This window comes from Aulostomus chinensis, chromosome 14, assembly GCF_037954235.1.
Source record: "Aulostomus chinensis isolate RoL2024-O1b breed Wild chromosome 14, RoL_Achi_v1.0, whole genome shotgun sequence".
NCBI lineage: Eukaryota > Metazoa > Chordata > Actinopteri > Syngnathiformes > Aulostomidae > Aulostomus > Aulostomus chinensis.
Window position 1 is genome coordinate 23,415,262 of NC_141333.1, and position 23,839 is coordinate 23,439,100.

A 23,839-nucleotide genomic window follows, 5' to 3' on the forward strand; every position below is an offset into this window, starting at 1 on the left:
TGACATGGTTTGGAGGCTCCACAGTCCGAGGTGTCGCAGGTGTAGCATCTTTCAAGCTCCATCACCCGCTAACTTTGTTGGTTTGGTGCGAGGGAGGCAGTGTAGTTACGGAAAACATCCGCCTGCGACTGCTGAACTTGACTTTATAGGAACAGTGAGAGTGACTAAAAGAAGCCTTAGGCAGAAAAATCTAATTACTGATCTGTAATTTGGTACAAAGCTCCACAGCGCTGAGGGCAGAGCGCCGCAGCTGCTGATTCTTTACAGGCATCAGGACATAAACCAGTGGCTAATAAATAAGACTCATCTCACAAGCATTTAACAGTGTCTCCATACGAACCACAACAGTTGTTTTCAATGAGTGTTTTATTCGTACAGTAAGGGTGCTCATACATAATATTTATTTTTTTCTACAAAATATATGACCTCTCAGCTCCTGAAAGCAAAACTAGATAAAAATCATCAGGTTTTATTTGATAAGAAGCAACTCATTTTCAAGTGTCAACCAAGGCAGTCAGCAGTCAAAAAATGCATGGCAGATATAGAAATCACATTCTAATAAAAGACATTTTCCTTCAGTCTGACGAGCCGGGAGCTCCGCCTCCTGTCCAGCAACACAAAAGACAACGATCATTTGGGTTTTCTAAAGAAGCAAAGATATACTGTTAAAATACTGCAACCACACACAGAGTTGAGCATGTTTTCACGTAAGAGGAAAGCAAAGACAGAGACACAGTCGGGGTGAAGAGGTGACTGATGCGCTACACTGCCTGTCACGTTGCACTCTTGGACTTTCTTCTCCACAGCCTTTTTTCTTTTGTTTCCTCAATGAATTAAATGCTCCAGTCGTCATGACAACCCCTCAGTCGCACAGTGGCAGGTGAGTTTGTGCGGTGTCACAGCAGCTCACTATGACCAGGTGCTGAGTTGATACTGTCTGTAAAAGAGAGCGCCAAAATGTCACGGATACGAAGAGTTTTTAAAAAACAAAACAAAAACACGTTGCATGCAGATTAATAGGCAGCGTTCTGTTGCATTTGTCTTCTAATAGACATTTAAAAATATTCCACAACTACACGCGCACACACACACACACACACACACACACACACACGCACAAATAAAAACAGACAAGTACCAGACAAGTCCAGAGACTTATTTCTGTTTTGGGGTAGTCTAGGTTTTTTCACAGGGGGTTTGCGATTTGGGGGCTTCTCAATGTTATTAGGGCTTTCCCTGTCAGTGCCTGAGTTCAGTGGGGACAGGAAACACAAATCAGCGGTTAGATGTGGTGCACACAGAGTGACAGAGATAGATAGATATTTATTTATATGAGATATATATATATATATATATATATATATATATATATATATATATATATATATATATATATATATATATATATATATATATATATATATATATATATATATATATATGTGTGTGTGTGTGTGTGTGTATGTATATATATATGTATATACATGAAACATGTAGTTATACTGCAACACGCTGCTGGGAGAATAATCACGCATGGGAGACAAATCATACCTGCATCACATGACATGGCCTTCCTGTTCCTCTGTGGCTTCACAGGCGCCTGAGGTCTCAAGCCTTCATCACCTGAGCAACATGAGAGAACAATGAGGACAATATGGAGTCACAAACAAAGATATTAATTCATCCAATACATTAACTAGGATGAATAAATGTGTATTTAAACATAGTGTATATAGTTTAATGAAAACAAAACAACCAGGGGCTGATATACAGGCTGCAGAATCGAACCGAAAGATGTTACTTTGCCCTCTTCTTACTAGCAACAGTAAAACGTTCCAGTCACTGTCTTATATCTTTAGCTTCAGTCTGCTTTTCCAGCCCGACACAGACTGAATGAGGTTAGAGCGCCGCTCGACTGTAGCCGGGTTGAATTTTGGCCGAGATGATAAAAAGTCACAGAGGTTCCACGCATCATAGCACTGGGCAGGAGGATAAGTACCCGTGTCTGCAGGGTCATTTCACCTGTGATTGAAAGCCGAATAAAACCAGACAAAAGCCAGATGCAAGCAGGTGTTAGCTGGGGATGTTTTTTTGCAGAAAAGAAGCTCTCGATAAGGAAACTGACACCTGTGCTAGGTTTGCTCACTTCAATTGATACCTCAACTAAAAAGTGGATTTTCAAGTACTTTCAACTACAAATTCATGTCTGAAGTTTACCAAAACTTATTTCAACAATGCATCACTTCTTTGTGCGTATTCTTTACGAGACAGCCACATGTATTTTTAGCTTGAAGCTAATGGTGCCGCATGGCCACAACACTGCACTGAACTGGAAGTCTTTTGGTTGGGGGGGGGGGGGGGGGGGCATTTAAAAACGCATCAGAGCTGTTCGCTGAGTAACTCTTAAGCTACTGTGACTACCACACTCATTTTTGCAGATGTCAACATTACTTTCGAGAAATCCTTTTAATATCCCTTACATTTCTTGATGTAATGTGTTGTTTTCAGGTCAGCTAATTCAGAGGCCTTTACCTCATAATATAAACTTCAATCTTGATTGATGGGCACTGTTCTCTGCCAAATAAATAAGAAATAAACCAAATGCATTTCCAACGTTGCTGCCCCCCCCCATCTCAAGGTGACAACAGAAGAGTCAATGCTCTTGGCCGGGAAAGAGAAATTCATTGTCATCCGTGAAGCTTTTTCATCTAACTCGTTGATCAAATGACCCTGTGTATGCAGGAATGATAAAACGAAGTGTTTGAACAAAATGACAAAGGCACAAAAACTTAAAATGACACCAAACCAAATCGTGGCATTAACAACCATGTGTATGATGTTATCTATTTTGTATCTATTGGGTAGGGGGGGACCTGGGGGTACCTTGACTTGCAGCTCTGTCTGGCAATCCGTGTATAGGCCTGCTGAAAGGAGGTGGCACAGGAGGAGGAGGTAAGTTCCTCTCATTGGCTGATTCTTTTGGAAAAGTCACATATGAGGATGTCTTTGGCTGTTTGTCAGGGCAGAACAGGAAGAATTAAATAAAGAAGCCAACAGGCAATAATGGCAACTGGCTGATTTGCTGCAGATTAACACAAGGAGACAACCATGCCCAAGCATGTCTAACCTTTTCAGGAATTGGTGGAGGCTGGCCTTCCAAATCTCTCCTTTTTTCTTTCTTTTCCATCTTTCCATGATCCAGCTCTGTATCTTCCTCCTCTTCCTCTGCAACTACAGATTCAAGAGAAGTGAGAGGCTCCAGAGTTTCTGGCTTCTTTACACACCGAGGCAATGATTGCTCAGTAATGGAGGTGACAGAGTTGTACCTGGTAGAGTGTCTGAGCTCTCCAGACGATGTCTCTGCCTCAGCTTGGACAGGGTGGGTTTGCTACTCTGCGGTGGGGGATCAGGTTTAGATATGCACGAAGCAGCTCGTCCGGCAGGGGCTCCTCCCCTTCCTGCACAGCTGCTCCTCCATCCTTCCGTAAAACCTCCTCCAGCATCAGGACTTGTGTGTCTGTCACCCTGTGTGTCCTGAGTGGGATGCCAATCTGTAGCTGCTGCCTCTGGGGTTTTCAGGGGTTCAGCTTCCTGTTTTGGTGAGGGTGTTCTGTTTGACGGGTATGGAGGCAGCGGTCTTTGAGCCAAATGAAGCGCCTGGACTTGTCTGTCTGTTTTTCTGCCAGGATGTCTGCTCTCGGCCCACTGAGGATCCACCTGTATGTCCGACTGCCTGTTCTCTGACCACGACCTGTCTATTTGTCTGCCACCCATCCACTGTCGCTCTATCTTTCTGTCAATCTGCCGCTGAGTGTGTCTGTCGACAGTCCACTGTCTGCTCTCAGACCAGTGCCTATCTGTTGGTCTGTCAGTTGTCCTCAGCTCTCCAAATGTTCGGTCTTGCAGCCTGTCATCTAGCCGCTGTCTCTCTACAGTTTGTTGGTCACTCTCCCTTCCTTCCATCCAGTGCTTGTCTGCCTCCAGAACATCAGTTGTCCTCTGTTTGTCGTCAGCCCAGTACTTATCTGTCTCTACTGGCTGTTCAAACACAGCATCCGCCTCAGGTTTCTGTCAAAATAAAACCAGAAGTTGCAAAGGAAAAGACTGCGCCAGTGTCATGAGAATTGCTATGACTGTACCTCTCTGGGAGAAAAGAAGGGGTGTTTGCTTCCTCCCATGCCTGGGTGAGGGATACATGGCACTGGCGGTGGACTCAACACAAGAGTGTTTTTCCCTTCACCCCCCTCGCCGGGGGATCCCACCCTGGCAGCAGACCTCGGGGGCTGAAGAAGTGTGTATACATTCTCCATGGCTGTCCTAACATCGGAGGAAAAAAGATGTTAGTCTGCACGATGCTGATCTTTTTCAAAATACAAATTAAAAAGAGGTACAGTCGTGTAGTTGTCAATGTAGCAATCTTTGGAAATCTTGGGAAAGTATCACTTCTGTGGCAAAAATCAGCTTTCCTACTCCCCTAATCTGTATTTGACATGCAATGTGTTCTTTTATAATCACTTGGCTGACTGTCGGGGCCACCGGCTGTCGTCTACATCTGTGTACACATGCTGGTGTCAGCCCGCCCTCTCTTTGGCAGCTATCAGCCATTTCTTGTATCAACACACAAATGACAACGATTTCAAGCGATATGCGTCAGAGTATTTGTGGAGTTCAGTACTGCTGATCATCCCTATAAGAGCCGAGACGAGATAACCAGCACAAAACATGAAGATGAAGAACAGAACATGGAGGGAGGTGGAAGACGGATTTGTGCTTGATGTTCAAGGGCATAGAAAAACAGTGCCTGTGTGTGTTGATAATACAAACCCTGTGGGTGCTGTAGCAACAGTGTGACACCCATCCCCATAAAACTCTGCCTCAAATTCTGGCCCCTGGTTGGACAAAGTTTGGTTGCGGTTTTTACGGAAACCGAAAATGGTGAGCATGTTTCTCCTCTTCTTCCTCCTCAGTGAGTGTGCCTTGTGCAGCGAGGAGAGCTGGCTGGAAAGGGTGAGAGGTTGCATGTCAGACATCTGAGTCATCGCAGTGAGCATCATTGAATTGCTCGTAGCTGTCATTGCTGGGAGTTTGTCCTCTCTGCCTCTAGTACATTGGCAGGTTGAGTGTTGCTAGGCTGCACCACTAAGACAGTAAGTGGTGTGGCCACTTTTCATACAATGGATGTGATCATATTCATGTATCAATGATCAGCAGCATGGAGGTGAAGGTTCTAATGATGCATGAAGGCCCGGCTGAATGAAGGACCACCATCCTGCTGCATCTGTAGTCATAGAGCCAGACTGTAGATTTTAGCTCATTGGTTTTAATTTTTGTGTACTTTACATGTCAGTAAAAACACAGTTGTGCTAATTTGCACAGCACATGGTCACACATGGAGAAAAATTAAATCACCAAAGCTGCACCCGATAACAAAAATCACCAATTTCCTTGAAGCTGACAAACAAACCTGTCTACTTCAGACAGCTATCCCAGCAGCCTTCAGGCGAGAGGCGGGGTTCCCCCTGGACAGGTCACCAGTCCATGGCAGGGCCAACACATACAGACAGACAACCATTGGCTCTCCCAGCCACACCTACGGTCAATTTAGAGTCTGGATTAACCTGGTCCCCTCTTGATGTCTTTGGACTGTGGAGGAAGCTGGAGTACCAGAGAGAACCCAGCAGGAACAGGGAGAACATGGAGACTCACCCAGAAAGACCCCGTGCTACAGCCGGGACTCGAACCCAGAACCTTCTTACTGTGAGGCGACAGTGCTGACCACTGCACCACCGTGCCGCCATCGGCCAAGTATCCATAATTTCAATATTTCCTTCCGTTGGTATGTAGATGATGCACAAATAAATCTCTCCAAAACCCACAGACCTCTCTTACTGCCCTTACAACCTGTCATGCAGGCCCCAGATATCCAGTTATTTTCTAATTCTCAGTAACAAGAAGACAGAAGTGATGGTATTAGAACCCAAAACAGGGACTCAGTTTTTCAGGGTTTGCACTCATCCTCAATTCAGACTTAATTGGACCTATTTGACCTAAAGCAACTATAGCTTAAATCAGGAAAACTCCAAAGATGACATCTTTCCTCTCATCCAATGCCGCTCAAATCCCCATTCATTCTTTTGTCTGTCTTTTAGCCATTTAGGATACCAGGAACGGCTTCTCTACGGAGTCAACCAGCGCGTACAGAATCCTGCAGCTAAGGTTCTCATCAGGACTAGAATACATGATCACATTTCCCCTGATCTTGCTTCATTGCACTGGTTGCCTTTGGTATTTAGAAATAGTTTTAAATTTTCACTGCTTGCTATTAAATCCCTGTATGGCCTTGCCCCTTCTTACATCACCAACCGTCTCACTCCCTTACACCCCGGCTCCTTCTCTAGGATCTGTAGACAAACCTGTCCTCTCAGTAATTCTTTTAATCAAAATGCCAATGCTCATCATCAATAATACACTCAATACTTTTATTCCACATGATTCATTTTTTATAATGATTTCTAATAGTTACATTTCAATCACATACTTCCTCTCATAGTTGTAGTACATTATGAATTACCATGATCAGACCTCTGTCACACAAGTAGCCACGACTACCACGAAACCCCGCACGCTACTGTGTGTACAGCAGCTTCAGCACAAGAAGTCTGCTTGCTCATTTGGAGCATGGTTGACGTCTCTGTAAGTAAATATTCAAAGCCTGCTGAAATAATGGTGGCTCGGTGAGGAGGAACTACAAATACACAAAATGGGAGGAGGGCAGTGAGCACAAACACAGGGAGGGTGTTTTCACATACAGTCCTCCATAAGAGGACCAAACTCTGTCCTCTCAAAGTGAAACAAAAAGTGGACAAAGAGGAAAAGGACTCTGCTTTTTTGTGTTCGCACTGTCTGTTCATCTGAAAAGGGACTTAGTTCTATTTGTGGTCCACTTCAGATCTGATGGGGCCTCAGTCCTCTTAGTTCACACTTTCTGGAGCTCAGCTTGATTGCTTTGGATTATGGGTCATTTTCACCCAGAACAAGATGGCTGATGCAGTACTTTTTTTGAGCGCTTTGCTTCCCAGTGCATGTGATCTGTCTGGGGCAAGCCTGGAGGACTGTAATGCAATGGCAAAGGGCGATGAAAACCTGAAGCACTTTGTGTCCACAATACGCAGATGAGACAACCACAACACAGACTGGGGGGGGGGAGACTGCAGAAGAGCGGTTCACCTCAGAAGGCTCTGAGTTCATATGGAGTGGCTGCATATACGCAGAAAAAGCTGACTCATCGGTCTGCGTTCACTTTGAGAACATCCTCAGAAATAGTGAAGAAAACACTTACCTATCAGGGAGGACTCGTTTAGTGTAGAAATCTGGGAGTCCATCATCCAGAGGGCTTATTCCTCCATTTTCACTGCACTGCTGTGTATACACACACACATCCAAACTGTTGTTGAATGAATTTTGCATCAGTGGGGGGCTAGACTGATCCTGACTCACTGTCTCAGCAGGTATATGTCCTCCTTTGTGTCTGCGCGGAGGCCTCGGCCGAACCCGCGTCACATGATGGAGAGGCAGACCCTGTGTGGGCAGCTCTGACAGACCCTCCCAGGATGCAGAGCGCGATAGCGGCGATGAGTATGAGGGCAGAGAGGGAGGCGGCGAGGAGCTGGAGTCGTCACACAGACCTGGTAGGGAGCAGAGATCAAAGGATTAGAGAGGGATGTGAGAGAAGGAACTGCCAAGGAGACAGGGAATCACGAGGAGCCATCATTTTTGTGTAACATTAAATTTAAAACAGCTGGCAGCCGCTCTGGGACACACTCAGTGAGGCCTGAATCAGGCGGAGGGAGAGGGAAAGAGGGCTCCACAGAAAACACACTAATGGGGCAATAAAAGAGGCTTGACAGGAGGATATAGAACGATACTCACTCAGCCTGGTGGAGACAGGTCGTATTCGCCTTGTTCTCGAGCTGCGCTTTTTAATGGCTATTGTATCCTAGAAGGCAAACAGCAAAAAAAGAAAACAAAAAAAAAGAATGCTGAGGGACATGATTACACTAAGACACAGACAAAACTAATGTCATCAAGCCCAAGTAAAAGAGGCACACCCCCAGGCCAAACAGTACTTTAGTCTCTGCAGTTTGGTCAAATTAAATAACTTTAAAAGCTATTTCGTTTTGGGCAAAGAGCTGTGCAAACTGTGGAAAAAATGAAAAATGGGACGTTCAATATCAAAATGAAAAGCCCTACAATGATTAGGTAGATTACTAACAGCAATACTCACCGTATATTTCATCAAATTAATATTAACGTAGAACACTGCTCCTGATATTAATCATGCTTTCTGTCTGTTTTATTTTGGTCACTCTGCAGGTTTGCCTCTCATTTCAGAGACAAGCCCCGCCCTAATCGCCCTCACCTGGTCCCTGGTACCTGCCTCCCACATATACATGTCAGTTCATCTCCGCTGTCTTAGTGAGCCTTCCAGCGTCAATCCCCTGGGAGTTCTTCCTTGTGGGTATCCGCCCTCCCAGTGTGCTGCTTGTGCTGTGTCAACTGTCTGCTGCGACTGATTGTTCAGCCCTGCTTGCCACGTTTAAGTCCTAGAACTTTTCCTTTTTTGCTGGAAGCCCTACGTTTGGTTCCTGTTCCTGTGCTAAATCAGTTTCCTTGATATTTGGGAGATGAATCCATGCAACACTACAAATTTAAGACTTACAACCTCACGTAAATGTTACAAATGAGCCAAATCAAACAATAATGGCTCTAAACATCCACAGTCTGTACACTTGATTGGCGTTGGCTACATTGTTTACCATCGTTGATAAACCTAAGAGGGAGACTGTATTATAATTGGATTATAATTTGTAGGCAATACTTGGCCTTTCAAATTAGCTAATGCTTTAGGCGTGTACACTAACGCGAGGTGCAAGCAGATCTCAGCTGGCAGGCAGAGCCACTCCACAGCATCCTCACATATTTGCTCAAACCTGGCCATGCTGTCACTTCTGACCTGGAATCAGCTGCCTTTTGACCTGCAGGTCTTCCACCGAGCAGAAACGAGGTCTTTGTCTTGCTGCTGCTCCAGTCATCACTTTATGTCATTTCTCATTAATTCATTTTGAGAGAGCGGCAGCCAATGGGAAACTCTGGCACTAGCCTGCTGCACTGGTGTTTCAGTTCGATCATGCAGCAGCTCTGTGACAAACCGGCCACTAGCATTTCATGCTAGAAGAGAATTCCAGCATGCCAGTACAGATATTGGTTCTAATATGAATAATACCTGACCCTGCCCCAGGTGTTGGGATAGCACAAGATTGAAGCTGATGGAAAACTGGATCATACTGCTGAACATTAGATATATCACCTCAACACAGCTTAAATTGTACTGGTTGTTTGGTTTTCAACCGTTGAGAAATATTCTGTTCTTCTGACTGAGCTGCCAGAGAGAAACTGAGGTAAAATGGGCCTGAGATGGATCCTTGAGGGACTACAAACAAACAAAACAAGCTCAGGAGTGAGGAGCATACATTCTGATGGCTGCGGTCAGGGAGTCCACAGCATGTGGAGATACAGGTCACTACTTTAAACAAGAAGATTAGAGGTGCAAATTCATAAGAATACTTTATTAATCCCACACAGGGGAAATTTAGGCAAGAAAGAGGTGTGAAGCAACAGGCACAATCATGCCAAAAACATAGGAAAGCTTTCAGATTATTTATAATGAATAAAAGAGGTATTGAAAGATCTGTTAGCCATGTTAACAGTATAATGGAGTCACGCAGGGGAGAGAATAAGCACTCTGATCTTTTCCCTTCTGCAAACAAGAATGTTTTGAGATTCCTTACAGGTTCAACGCCGGAGTCGTACTGTATGAGGGGCTAATGACTGGAGCCACTGTGCTGAAAAGAGCCTCAGGCACACGACAAACACAGACGACGTTCGAGGGCTACATTACCTGATATCGTCTCTCTTTGTGTGTCTGGACAATATACTGCAGGCTCAGTTTCAGGTTTTGTTGTATTCCAGAGAGTCAATATGATAATAAAAAAATCATTGAAAGAGTGGAAAAAACACATAAAGAAGGTAATAGGACAGAGGAGAGGAGCCAGCTGATAAATTCTATGTTTGTGTATTAACTCTGTTCACATTAAGAGGAAGGGGGAAAACGTGCACACGTTTAACATCAGTCAGGGTTGCGATGAAGGAATTCAGGATTTGAGGCGGATCATTGTGGAGCCTCTAAAGCTAAGCTGAATCCCAACACGCCACCAAGCCATCTTTTGTTAAAACTGCTCCAGTGGTGAATTTAACCATTAACTGTTGTCAGTGGAGCATTAAAAATGCTGGAACCCAGAGGTGTGCATTTCAAATGGATAAATAAAGTACTTGATTTTTTTTCTTACATAAAATATATAAATAAACTGAATAAAATCTAAGACTCCACTCAATGCAGACTGACAAACAGGCAGCTTGAAGAAGGAATCCTGTAAAGACTGGAGTGAACAATAGGACTAATGAGGCAACTGAGACAGACGAGGAGAGACGGAGCAGGTGAGCGGCTGACTGGATCAACGGAGCGTAGCTGGGCAGACCAAGAGATTCAAAGCTGCTGTGTTTATCTCAGACCAGCCATGCGACTTGAGGTGATGTCTTTGTTTGTGATTCTAAAAAGCAGTCCTACGCCAAACCGTGAGACAGGTTCAAAGAAAGCTGTTGTCATCGTCTTGCAACTAAAGATAGCCTGCAACAAATTTTTGACAGAAATTAAGGATGACCTTCTCACAATGTGCCTGCAACTTGAAATGATGCTCTGATCAACAGGACCCCACGGGCATGCTGACAATAAGGTTACTTTCCTCAAGCTCCCTTTGCAGAATGAGCATCCTAGTTGGCCTCCTTAGCCTCGCCATGACCTTGTCCCTGTTTTCTTTTCCTTCTCTCTATTATTGTGCTTTCTCGACGGCCATGATTGCAAGGGTTCGCTCCATTCCAGGTGCCATTGTTGTTTATCGTCCCTACAGCAGCAGGTCACACACTGAATGTGACGCTGTACATGCAGTACCGCAGGGACCGGTTTTTGCAGGCCAACCTGGAATTTAGCATCGCCCGTGAGTTCCCTCGATATTGAATTATTTGGTTCAGCAAGATAATCTTCAGCAACGGAGACCATTTTTATGATTTCTGAGATGTAAATGCATTTGTTAGAACTACAAAGCCAACGAAATGGTATGAACAAACAACTAACAAATGATTTCAGCGTCACCACAACAAAGCTTCTGTTTTCGGTGTGATGAAGTTTAATGGCAACGCCGACTTCTATAATATCAGTTAGCCACTCGTTAGCAACCACCATGTTTAGGAACCATAAGATTGTGTAGAATCGTGGTATTATCTGACATATTTTATCCTGTAGAAGAAAACGTCAGAATATCTGAAACTTCTGTGAGCCACAGATCTGATTTAAGGCAAGTTGAAAAAAAAAAAACTGACTTGGAGACAAGTGCTAACTTCTGTTTGCTTCGGACTCACTCTTCCTGTGCCACTTTATAGACTTTCCTCATTATCTTTTACTTGCTAGCAATAAACTTATGAGTTTTCATACGTCTTACAGTCTGTTAGAAGCCTAGCAGACAAGACACAAGAGAGGCACGTTCAGGCAGAGCAGGTGGTCACACTGGCTTAAAAACATAACACAGGAAGTAAAATGGCAAACTATCACATGATTAAAGGGCTAAAAAAAATAAATTAGGATGCTTGAAAGACCTGAGAGTCTCTGAAACAAAAACTTAGAGTCTACAACATCTTAAAAGTCTGGAAAGTCTGTCCAAAACTTCGAGTCAACAGTCAATGTGACAAAAAATTCATGAATCTGTGCGTCCACACTTACTATGCTGGTGCCGAGTTCCTCATCGGTGATGTCCAGAGAGTCCCTGTGTCTGTTAAACCTCCACGCTGTCCCGTCGTCACACGTCCCCTCCCAGCGTTGAAGATGAGACACCTGCCGGGTCTGAGATGGACACAGTAGTTTGGACCTTGGACACACACTCATTTACTCAGTCTTTCTTTCACAGGCAGTAACCTTTACAAAAGAGGCTTTGTATTTACGAGGGTCTTGTGTGTGGCGTAGAGCTCCTGCAGGATTTGATCCACGATGGAGTTGGTGAGATATGAAACCACTGATAGTTTTACTTCCCTGCAGATGACAGATAAGAGACACTCACTAATTAATAACACAACTGGCATATATGACATGCTGAGACCGACCGATGCAAACTGCTGTTGCTCCATCTTACTCTAAGGCTCTGTGGATGTCCTGTGCTGCTCTCTCCATCAGGGCCTTGCGAATAGCAGAACGAGGGATGGACACACGCTCTGACACGGATGAGAGCGGAGGACTCAATCGCTCTGCCGCAGAAGAAGATAAAGGGCAGAGCTCCCGGCAGAGAGACACCATTGAGTCAACAATCACCTGTACAGAATGCCACGGCTCAGTAACTCCGTTATTGTCGCAGATCAGGGTGTGAAAGAGGCTATTAGAGTTACCTGAAGCTCCTTGTCTGCAGCTTTACCAAGTTCCCCCGCCAGTGAGTCCAGCCGCTGCCGCACTGGCCCGTCCACGGATAGCACATGTGCCAGCTCGCACAGCGAAGGGTAAAGCTTGGGAAGAAAAAAATAATCGAGTTTGAAATCAACTTTGTGTGTGAGAGTAATGCAGATACTCTGGTACAGCGCATCACTCACAGCGCGGGAGTTCCTGGCTTCTTTCAGCACTTGTTTAGCAGCTTGAAGCTCCTCCATCTCTCCGATGCCTCGTAGCATACACACCTGCTGCTGGACGCGCACACACAAGCGCTCCATCACCTAGGAAACAGGCAGGTGGGGTTTAAGGCACGTGGAGCAGAGAGAAGTAAGTATGCCTAAATAGAGAGCGGTACCTGCTCGGCGGTGCTGGTGACCAGGCCTTGGTGCAGTCTCAGTGCCTGCCTCTGAGAGAAGCGCTGGGTCTGATTGTTCCTCACTAGAGCTCGCTGGATCTGAGCACCAGGGAGGCATGAGGGAGTTACACTCGGGCAGGTTTACAGGAACGTACACAAAAACGTAAGAAGATGGACAGATGCAGCAGGCACAGAGGAAACAAAGAGGAAGGATGCAGAGAGGAGGAGGCTGCACTATTTCATACTTCACATTTCTGGACACCTTGGCTGGGAATCAGGACCTGGGGTATCTGTCATTTGGCTACCTTCAAATCTGGATCCTGAATGCTTGTACTGCAACTAACTGCAATTTCAAATACTTATACTATCTGAAGCCAAAATGCCTGCTCATTTCTGATCAAACGAACTTGATGCCATGAGGGGCACAAGCAAGTAGGCCTGGAACTTGGTTGTGAAGATGTCAGACGACACTACCTTGGCATCACAAACCAAACAATATTCTGTTGAATTCTTCGGTCTAGCTGAAAGCAACACACCAACATTTAGGAAAATACACTAACTGTCCATCGCAGCCAGAGCCAGACAATAAGATGGAGACCCTTCTCTCCTCTGAGTGTGTTTTACAGAGCTGAGACCAACTGAGTGCTAGTTAGCTTAGCACAATGAATGCTAGCCAATGGGCAGTACCATAACTTTGTCAAAAGTCATCAAGCATACTTCTCTCAATTGGTCTTTGCCTGCATTAATATAACTAGGGTTGCTGAACAAACCAACATCCTGAGCCTGATCTATTCAATGACTCCAGGAGATATGCTAACATACATTGTGCTAAGCTAACTAGCAGTCAGCTGGTCTCTGTGGACCTCAGTTTCCCAGTGCAGCACAGAGTCTTACTCTCTGGCTCTGAGGAGGATGGCAAATAAGCGGATTTCTGAAAAGTTGGAGAGTTCCTTTCATATCTGATAGTTGGTCTCTGGTGCCAACCTTGGTCAGTGCCTGCTCTGTCCTCTCAGGGGCGCTGCGGTATGCCTGGCTGATGTCACTTAGGGGTAGAGGCATGTACTGCAAGGTGAAATTACTGAGAGAGGGAAGACCAGAAGAAGAAGCATTGAGTTATTCCAAGAGAAAATAAAGTGAGTTACAGATCAGAAGAGTTAGTCAGGGTTAATATCCCCACTGGACAAAGCTCATCCCAAAATATCCCTCCTACGCCACGCAACTCATGAGTAATACTTTGATCTTTGCAACCATGTCATTCTTAGCCTCAAGCTACATCTGGACAATTCCAGATACTGATGTGGAAAGCAACAATTTGCCTGCCTGAAGTTGCAAATCTCAACATGTTATAAGTCTATCATGGCTTCCCCACACCTTCCCTGTTCCGGCTGCAGATATAGAAGGCATCATCTTATTTACAGATTAACACAGCACATATATTCATCACGTCTGTGCTTACTGTTCAAGTGCTCGCGCCACATCGAGAAATCCTGCTGCGGAGGTGTTGTTGCGATCCCATGTCACGCTCCTACAAGGCAAATTTGTGAGTTGTACTGAATTCAAACCTCCATTTATAAACATCAATTCCGTGTAAATTTCTTCCTTCTGCCATTTTTCACCCCTCACCACCCTCTCAAATGTAGAGCTCATCTCTTCTCCCAAAATGTTTGTGTACCCTCAGCTTTACCTGAGCGTGGTGTTGATCTGCAGAGCTTTGCTTAGCATCTTGGCTCCGATGTCATCCATGTTGTTGCCGCTCAGGTCCACTTTTCTCAGGCACGTGTTGCTACCCAGAGCGTTGACCAGCACGGTGCCCCGAGAGCGCAGGCGCGAGTCGGTCAGGGACAGAGTCTGCAGGGCCTGGAGGAGTAGAGGGGGGAACAAAGGATAGAAATGAGTGAAGGGAAAGAAGAGGGCACTTAGAGAGCATTGGTGCAATTGACTGCATGATGTGCCACTTGCCAACATGACTACATGCAGCTGGTGTGAATTATTTACAATGTGTGCGTGGAGTGATATAGACACTGTGCCCGCAAGGCTAACATAGTAATTATTAATGATACAGTGAACACGGTCAAAAATTCTGTCACTTTTAGTGATTTTAAATTAGTATTGACATAGTTTTCCAAGTCATTTAAATGATTTATGGAGCACGAGCCAGTCCATCCAAACTCTTAAATTTCTTCAAACTAAATCACACGCTGCATTTTCATTGCCTTGCGAGACAGCTGGTTTTGCGAGATCATGCTAGAAACATTTGTGTGTGAACTGCTTGTAGTTTTGACCAATCAGGGGTGACATGGGAGTGGTTTAGGTGTGCCGTTCAAAGACTGCTAGTGAGGAGGTTAGCGTCGATCCTGCTATAGCATCTGTTTCATCAGAACTGAAAGTGTTTTTTCTGTGAGGGAAGAGCAAAGAGCACCCCCGAGGGCTTTCCTTGATTTCTAACGACTTGCTTCAGCTTCTGCGTCCATTGATCTTAGTTTGGCTTGATTTACTGAAGTTAACCAGATGTTCTTCGTATCACCTGCCAGGATTTTTTCGATAATGTCTGCCCTTTTCCAAACATGTCCTATGAGAGACTTCTAAGACGCATCTGTGAAAAAAAAAACGGGTTAACGGCAGGTTAATGTTTTCATCAGTTTTTCTGTTACCACTCACACATTCCTCCTCTTGTATGAGCTGAACGAGTTTCTGCAGGACTTCATCCAGAACCCTGCATGTGCAAAACATAGAGACAAAAGGCAGAGACAAGACGAGTAAGTTCCATTTCCTGCCGCTGGCGAGTTGTCTGCCCGAGGAGCTGCAGCCGCTTATGAAAAGTGAAGTGAACTCCCAAAGCTGTTGATTTGAGCTGGCACTTGTAGCAAACACACAGGGTCACAAGTTGCAGCAGCACAGCGTGTCACGGAGCACCACGCGTACCTGTTTTTGATGTTGAAGTTCTTGCCGAGATGAAGGTGTTTGAGGGAGGGATGTCTGGAAAGGGCTGGCAGTACTGTGAGCAAGTCTGCATCAAGACCTGTCAACACACACACACACACACACACACACACACACACACACACACACACACACACACACACACAGCTCAACATGGCTCGACCCATTAGCATCTCACGCTTGCCTGAGGAGAACAAGTCAAGGTCGCAGAGGAAGAGAGTGTTGCAGCGTGCCAACATACCATTGTCTGAGATATCCAGAGTGGCGATGGAGGACACTCTGGGGAAGAGCTCCTGGATAACAGCAGCTCCTGCAGACCTTAGCTGGGGAAAGAAATACAACCAGAGAGACAACAGGAGACAGAAGGCATGAATCAGAGGCATTTTCGGGTCACACTTGAGGGGATTGTTCTATTTTTCCCACACTGAGCCAAATTTATGGATGCTTTTTTTATGTCTGCAAGTCATGTGAAGGTTGTTTAAGCAGTCAGCTTTACTTTGCTGCTGATCAGCTGCAACTCTGCTAGGAAGGAAAACACTGTTTTGCTTACAGAGTTAAAAATATGTGTTCTATTAATATGGAGGAGCTGAATAACGGTAACCAAATCATTGTGCTTGAAATGAAATTAACTTCACAAATGTTCAAAAGCCAGTTAAATGCAGCTGATCACACAGACGTCCATCCATCAGCTGGGGAGTTTAACTCCATTTACTGAAGAAGCATTTGGGAATATGATGTAAACCCTTGTCTGACTTTTTAGACATTTTTGATCATCAGCACATCAAATTTCACATTTCTCTTCAAAGGTAACACAAGGAGGAAGCTAATCCTTGTAAAGCTCCCTCACTAACATCTTTCATCTTGTTGGATGAACTGCGAAATAAACAGAAATTGAAATAAACTGAAAGCTAGTGTCCCTGTAGCATCTCTGAGCACCAGCTTCCAACGTGGAGCGGTTGAGTGTGGCTGTGTTTTGAGTGAAAGGCGCCAGCATTGTTGATTGTCTTACAACATATTGTTGTCACAGAAGTGTGACGCCTTCGCACAGCTACGTGAAGGCGCTTCATCCCAGCGATCTCTAGCACACTGAGGTGACTTTTCTGTCAGGAAATGTTCGGACAGGAGGCCTAAGTTTCTAAAGTAAGGTTGTGCTGCATCCTTCACCGACCGGTTGCCAGGGAAACCTCTGGAAGTAACTTCTACAAGCCAAGGAACAGTTCACAATAAGTTCAGATGTTGCTTCTGAGACATGATGGAGCATCAGAGATCACATTTACAAAGACTGCAAGGTATTTGCATAAGTTTCTAGTAGAATATTCCATGTGTCTTTCAGTTCAACAGTTTTACAGAGTCTGACTGATGGTTCCCTTACCTTCTATTTGACCTGAGAGTGTTTCTGTCACGTTGCTACTGTGGTGTATTTGGAGAGTTTATCACTTATTATGAAGAACACCGTGTTTCCAAGTCCATTACAGAACACTGGCTAGAGGCTAGGGCTGTGTTGGGGAACAGTTTGACTGCCGTACATGATGCAAATGCTGCAAAAACTCTAGATACACCACTGGATCTTTTTGCCGATACGCTGAGACTTTACAAATGATTTGGAAGAATGATATTTGCAGATGGCAATATTACTCAGTAGGGATGCTCAATAATATTGGCATATTATCTATATTTGCAGATATTGTTTATTTTTTAAACGTAACAGAATCACTCTGTTGGCCAATATTTATATCAGCCCAATTTTTGTTGTTGTTGTTGCTATTTTAGGATGAGGTAACAATGTGGTAAGTATAAAATTCATAGGCTGATCTGAATGGTTTTGAAATGAAGAAAATTATTTTTGACATCCACAAACTTAACATGTTTTTCAGTATGTAAATATCATTTAAACCTTTTGTTTTTTTAAACAGATTTATACAATTAATGATGACATCAGTTAATGTTAGCAATCGGCCATATCAGTTGTAAAAATATCAACATAACAGATATCGGCATATCCAATAATGTGCGTCTCTATTATTATCTAAAAACAAGCTCTGCTTTAACCTGGATAACATTATAATGCATGGCTGAAGTTTTACCTCGCAGCCGCTAATGTCCAGATGAAGGTCATTGATATGAGGATTGGAGGTCAACCCTGCTAGAAATGATCTGTGGAGACAGGAAGGAGGGAAGTGACTGACAGAGAAAAGAAGTGGTACATATCGGTAGACGTTACGTTTCCCCTCACTGCAGAAGTCAGTAACAGGTTACCTCAGCACGTCCGGCGGCAGCTTCATGGAGGCCATGCTGACATGGGTGAGGCTGAAGGCAGAGCTGAAAAACTGGCGGAACAACGGCAGCGTGTCCTTCACTTTTCTAGTGGACAAAATATGTATAATATGAGAGGAGATAATGGAGGGAGTGGGCTGACCACACACAGGAGATGAGGTCACATGCTGGGTAAATATGAGTAGTGACACTGACAGAGAAATAAAGTGACTATAGCTGAAGTCTAAGAGGGAAAGCAAGAGGGGTCAAATGATGGATAGCTCCACTCAAATATTCATGAGTCTTATCTGTGCAGACAGTGCCCAGAGTTCTCGTCTTAAACAGCAGTAGACACACCCATGGAGAGGAAACACAATGTTCCAGCGATTTCCACAAAGCTCATTTCTGATTTCCCATTAAGCGAGAGCAGATGATAATGGCAGAAGGGGGGGGGGGGGTGAGATGGAAGATGATGCCTTTCAGGAGAAATGGAGAGGAGATATCCCCAGATTTAGCTTGTTCGTGACTCACCTGTGGGAGAAGGAGTTTTTGGAAAGATTCAGAAAGGACAGGTCAGCACAACACCCCCTCAGAAGAGCCCCAAATAGCTGCATGACACACAGGATGGAAAGAGTTAATCTGAGCTAACAGAGGAAGACATTCTTAACGTTTTTATCCCCAGCCATTAAATACGTACTGAGTCCACAGAGCAATCTGTGCCAGACAGATCCAAATGGACCAGACAGTTGGGCTGAGACAAGAAGAGATACAAGTTCTGCAAAAAGGAAGTGAGAGAAGAGGGACATCATATTGAGCGGTAAGAGTGGTGTATAAAAGGAACTGTGAGTTCTCCAGACGCGGTCCTGACCGAGGCGTCCTCCCCTGAGAGCATCCCTGGGTTCTTGCTAAGGTCCAGGTGCAGGAGGGAGCTGGAGTACTCATCGCTGGAGCACAGAGCCTGAGAGAGGGAGACCAACCCTAATGGGGGGAGGGGAGGGGGGAGGCAGACGGAGGGATTAAAGGAAGAGCAGAGTAAGAGTAAGATGTACAAGATTAAAAGAGAGCACAGCATTTTGTGTTTATGCATTATTCACACGTTTCTGCAGCAGGTATCAGTGAGAAGCAGAGCGCCGCTTCAGCCTGGCTCAACCTAACATTTCACTTCTCCACAGCAAGATGAGACAGTAACAGGAGGTACAGCGTCAAGACAGAGAGAGTGTTCCCAAACTGGGGTACGTGTACCCAAACTGGGGTACGCACTGTTATGTTGGGAAGGGCACCCACAAACAAACAATAAATAAAAAAATTAAAAAATCAGTGTCCTCAGTGTCTTTCTTTTCCTCTGATTGGCCTTGACCCTGACCCATCTAGTCCACACACCTAGAGGCAACCACCACTAGCCAATCAGGCGCAGAGTAGGGCCAAGGCTGGGTCTTCTGAGGACGCGCACGCAATAGTTATGTAATATGTTTATTTCCTCTTGAATAAAAGGCCATTTAGCACCCGATATGTTAATTGCCAAACTTGCTTAAATATGGATAAATGGTTGAAAAGCCGCAAGACAATGAGTCCCTAATTGCTCGACATGACCAAGGTACTAAAGGGGAAATAAGCCAGAGAGAAGATGCCAGACCTTTGGAGGTGAGAGAGGTCTTGGAGAGGTTGAGGAGCCGAAGTCCCTTGCTGAGGCGACACACCTGCTGAATCAAGTTTGACACGCCTGCAGGAGGCACACATAGGGTTAATACTGAAGCTACACAGCAGAGCGCTCCACCAGTAAAAGGACGCTAACTGGAATGTGCTGGTTCATTTTCTGACTCATATCTCATTTCAATACAGTGACTTTCCCCCCAAAAATGTCAGCCACACTTCAGCGCTCACTCAAAAATTATGTTAAAATTACATTTCGTGCTTATAACAAAATTAAGCAACAAAGTTTTGCATGATTTATTCATTCAACTCCCCCATCCAGACATTTAATCTCCTGTTTTCTAACGTTCACTCTGTAAATACTTTTTTAAATTCTTAGATCTTCTGACTTAAATGCTTAAGGAAGCAGATGAGATTTGAAGAGTTGAAATCAAAGATGAGGACTAAAAATTGTAAATACAGATTAATACAGATTAAAACCATCTATAAACTCTACTCTTCCACACGAACGATTCCATCCGTGTCACTTAGACGCGGCCATATGGGATGATTGATTTGCAGATGGCTCCATGAAAGAAATTTAAACAAGAGTTGGTATATCCACCAGTCAGCATCAATGTCTGTGACCATGAAAACGATCTCTCCTCAGTGTGAAACTTATTATCAACTGATTATTGCAATTTATCAGAGATGGAGTTCAGATGCTTGGGGGCCTTTTTCATTTTATTTTGGGATATTTACTTTAATGCCATTTGATCTTTTTTAATCAGGGCAGACGAAGCACCGCCACATATTTTAAATACACATTAAACCTTCCAACCAAGAAGGGTTCCAAATTGTCTACTTTCAAATAAGGATGAGTAGAAGCAGCGATTGTCTGATGTGGCTTTAGTTATTCAATCACACTCACCTCCATATACAGTAGGTGTGTGTGTGTGTGTGTGTGTGTGTGTGTGTGTGTGTGTGTGAGAGAGAGAGAGAGTGAGAGAGAGAGGGAGCGAGAGAGCGAGCCAGCTCAGAATAACTAGGATGTTTTGACTTTTTTCCTACCTTGGTTGTCCAGTGAATTGTGGGCCAGGTTGAGTGAGTGGATGACAGAGGCAGGGTTCTCAGCCAGAGCAGCCGACATCTTCTGTGGGAAATCTCTGCAACAAATGCCAGTTAGCCACAGAGGAGCCGATGCTGTCGTTTAAACATTTAGAGGAACGCCGCTGTTATTTAGGGACTCACAGGACATCTGGGCTTGTAGAGCCTACATCTTGCTGTAGATACTTGTTCCAAGTTTGTGACAAAAACTCTCAGGTAAAAATACCTCCTCAAGTTCGATCCCAGATATCATTGGACATCATCAGGGTCTGTTTCACACCAGCCTCCCCCACTTAGACTTTTCACTTGGTTTGAACCAAAATCCAGACCACTGGTGGGTCACCGTCCTCCTGAATAGTCAACAACGGTCCGCGACCTTTCAGGTAAGAATGTTCTCAGACTGTATCTAGGACCTAATATAGGAGGCAAACCACCCTGCATTGTGCCCTGGAGGATATTATTATCCTTAATCTCCTGAAATTACTTCTTACTCTTTTTTTAAGCTTTTCTTTCAGTTGTTGCGGCACCCCGCTGAATCCCGCCTCAGTCAGCTTTCATGGCCGTTTGGTAAAATCCTGTGTGCATGTTCCGTCAAATGATCTTCAACGGACTTTTCAACCACAAACTATGACACGCTGCTTTTTCAGACCGTGGTCAGTTTGATCTTCAGAATTTGTCTTTGGCCGTGACATCGCCGTGCTGAGTTAGCTCGGAATGTAAACATAAAGAATGTGCATACTGATGACGTATTGAAGATGGATTGAGATTGGACAACAAAACGGTGATGAAGAGTCCCCGAAAAGTCAGGGCTGACCCTGCTCCGGAGCAGGGCCAGCAAGCTCTGGGCTAAAGTCAGGGTTAGCCCACTCTTAGAATGTGCCAGTGTGAAAGCTTTCTTAACCCCAGACTCAGGCAGCTCTTAGCCTGGGCATCACGTCAGGTAAAGCACATTGTTGATAAGTGTAAGAGCAGTGGTTTTGTTCTGCCATTCTCATCGTCCCCCTGCTGTCACGAGAAATTTTGAAAGTTGCTGTTGTGCCCATGAAAAAAGTTACAACTCACGGTTTTAACCCAGCATTCTCCAGAGTGATCTCCTCGAGGCTGGAGGACTTGCTGACCGTGTGCAGGACCTGCTCCGTGACCTCTGACCCCTGAGACATAAAAGTACACATGTAAATTCCTCCTTCCTGATTAAACTCTTACACAGTGATGCAACAGAAAAGCTACAAAATATAATTTGACACTTACTATGCGCAGGTCTTTGCAGTACAGTTTGGTGAACCAGGTGTTGTACGCAACAGATGCCACGATCACCGCCAAGTCCCTGACAACCGTAAACATTAGGTAAATGAGGTCACACATTTTGGAGGTAATGGCTTTCGATGGAGCCTTCTGCTGTCTCACCTGCTCTCCAGGTGGCTGAAGTCCAGCAGGTTAAACTCGCGGTTGTCCTGTGAGTGGTAGATGGTGTCCACGTCCTAGGAGCAACATCACCCATGAGCCTCTTTACTGCAGTACATGACCCCCCCCCCCCCATTTAGTACACAGCACCGGATGTAACACAAACACACTCAAAGTGGCACAAACCCACAGCTCTTACCCACTGCACTTCCTCCTTGCAGCTGATGCCATTATAGTCGCACAGAGCGGCGTAGGTCTCTGAGAAGCCTCCTGAGGGAGGTGGGCGGGCGGTGTAGGAGTCAGGGGGGGTGACAGCGGAGACAAAAAACAAAAAAGAATCTCAGAATCTCAGATAATGTGAACAGAGGCTTCCTTCAGTGACATGGGGAACGAAATACACAGCAGAGCATTTGTCAAAATGATCATTCTTTTATTTATCTGAAAAGGGGTTTTAAAAAGAACATCTGTGGGGCCGTTCCGCTCCAGCCAACTTCCTCTTGAGTGTGCCAAACCATGTGCTCCTGCTAGCATGTGTGTGTGTGTGTGTGTGTGTGTGTGTTATTCCCATGTTTGACGAGAATTAAATGTCTATTTACCACAGGCTCTTTGAGTTTCCACTGAAGTCTCTGAGCTGGGCGAGTACTTCCTGCTGCCCTCGGAGAGGTCACTGTCTGAGTGACATATGGATGGGCTGCAGGGATAAAAACAAACGCTGATATTTAGCAGCAACATTTCCTATTAGATTACTGAGTAAATAATAATCTTTTATGAGACTGTGACACTTACGCAAAAATGGAGTTGGTGAATATCCTTGACAGAGCGAAGTTGATATGGTTGACCACATGATTGAGGTGCTCGCGTGACTCAAACCTCAGAGTGTAGCTGGACTTGTCAGTGTCCACAATAACCTGCACAGACAATGGAGCCATTCGTCCTTTAAAGTAAAACCAAACTGATTTAAGGTCCAGCTACTAATCCTGGCCAACATGGCTCCATCACAGATTTACATCTATCAACGTACATGTTGTCTGACATGAAAACGTCTTGTTCCCAACAGGGGTCATTTACAATTATATCCAGGTTCATCATTTCCCTGCACTGTCATTTTGGACAATAACATTTATTTTTAAACTACAAATGATCCTCCCTCTGTTAGACTACAGGATCACTGCAAAAAAATTAAACTGATTAATAAAAATAAAACATATATTTTGGCTAATATAGCAACATCTGAGTTGTCTTACTCTCTCATCTCGGTATTGGCCCCAGTTTAAAGACTAAGGCCAGTTTCATAAATATTTTTAAAAACAGCTTTTTCCACTTCTTGATTTTCAAACTGATGTAATCACAAAATGATGCAAGGGCCCATCCTGGCTGAAGTAGAGGAGCAGAGTTCACGTAGAAGTCAGCATTAATTTGAACTTTCACCTGGTGGTCGGGGTGAGAATTCAAAGCTCGAATCTCCAAGAAGTTAAAGGTGGTTTCGACCTGTTTTCACACATACAAGCAAAAAAACAAAAAAAAAGTTTATTATGGAAGACAAAGCTTCATACTGTTTCTGGGAACAGTGA

The 23,839-nt window shown here is 44.6% G+C and overlaps 1 protein-coding gene across 2 annotated transcripts in view; it reads right to left on the minus strand.

Moving 5' to 3' along the window:
• Nucleotides 1-358: 358 nt before the first annotated feature.
• LOC147250247 (capping protein, Arp2/3 and myosin-I linker protein 3-like) overlaps nt 359-23,839 on the minus strand; it is a 30,154-nt gene continuing 6,673 nt past the window's right edge. Inside the window, exons 4-40 of one of the 2 annotated variants that reach the window (XM_086224711.1) lie at nt 23,697-23,756; nt 23,055-23,176; nt 22,865-22,959; nt 22,468-22,538; nt 22,272-22,345; nt 22,116-22,191; nt 21,930-22,018; nt 20,832-20,926; nt 19,765-19,851; nt 19,000-19,109; nt 18,829-18,906; nt 18,663-18,739; nt 18,135-18,239; nt 17,963-18,032; nt 16,120-16,201; nt 15,861-15,957; nt 15,597-15,651; nt 14,623-14,795; nt 14,395-14,463; nt 13,923-14,016; nt 12,939-13,037; nt 12,745-12,864; nt 12,547-12,660; nt 12,297-12,472; nt 12,109-12,196; nt 11,891-12,010; nt 7,930-7,996; nt 7,498-7,685; nt 7,340-7,419; nt 4,825-4,998; nt 4,140-4,317; nt 3,327-4,068; nt 3,128-3,231; nt 2,884-3,010; nt 1,552-1,623; nt 1,139-1,246; nt 359-937 (exon numbers count right to left, since the gene is read on the minus strand). In XM_086224711.1, the coding sequence (XP_086080837.1) occupies nt 897-937; nt 1,139-1,246; nt 1,552-1,623; nt 2,884-3,010; nt 3,128-3,231; nt 3,327-4,068; nt 4,140-4,317; nt 4,825-4,998; nt 7,340-7,419; nt 7,498-7,685; nt 7,930-7,996; nt 11,891-12,010; nt 12,109-12,196; nt 12,297-12,472; nt 12,547-12,660; nt 12,745-12,864; nt 12,939-13,037; nt 13,923-14,016; nt 14,395-14,463; nt 14,623-14,795; nt 15,597-15,651; nt 15,861-15,957; nt 16,120-16,201; nt 17,963-18,032; nt 18,135-18,239; nt 18,663-18,739; nt 18,829-18,906; nt 19,000-19,109; nt 19,765-19,851; nt 20,832-20,926; nt 21,930-22,018; nt 22,116-22,191; nt 22,272-22,345; nt 22,468-22,538; nt 22,865-22,959; nt 23,055-23,176; nt 23,697-23,756 (4,377 nt within the window). In that variant the 3' untranslated portion in view covers nt 359-896. The remainder of the gene's footprint in view (nt 938-1,138; nt 1,247-1,551; nt 1,624-2,883; nt 3,011-3,127; nt 3,232-3,326; nt 4,069-4,139; nt 4,318-4,824; nt 4,999-7,339; nt 7,420-7,497; nt 7,686-7,929; nt 7,997-11,890; nt 12,011-12,108; nt 12,197-12,296; nt 12,473-12,546; nt 12,661-12,744; nt 12,865-12,938; nt 13,038-13,922; nt 14,017-14,394; nt 14,464-14,622; nt 14,796-15,596; nt 15,652-15,860; nt 15,958-16,119; nt 16,202-17,962; nt 18,033-18,134; nt 18,240-18,662; nt 18,740-18,828; nt 18,907-18,999; nt 19,110-19,764; nt 19,852-20,831; nt 20,927-21,929; nt 22,019-22,115; nt 22,192-22,271; nt 22,346-22,467; nt 22,539-22,864; nt 22,960-23,054; nt 23,177-23,696; nt 23,757-23,839) is intronic. The other variant, XM_086224712.1, reaches the window with a different exon arrangement.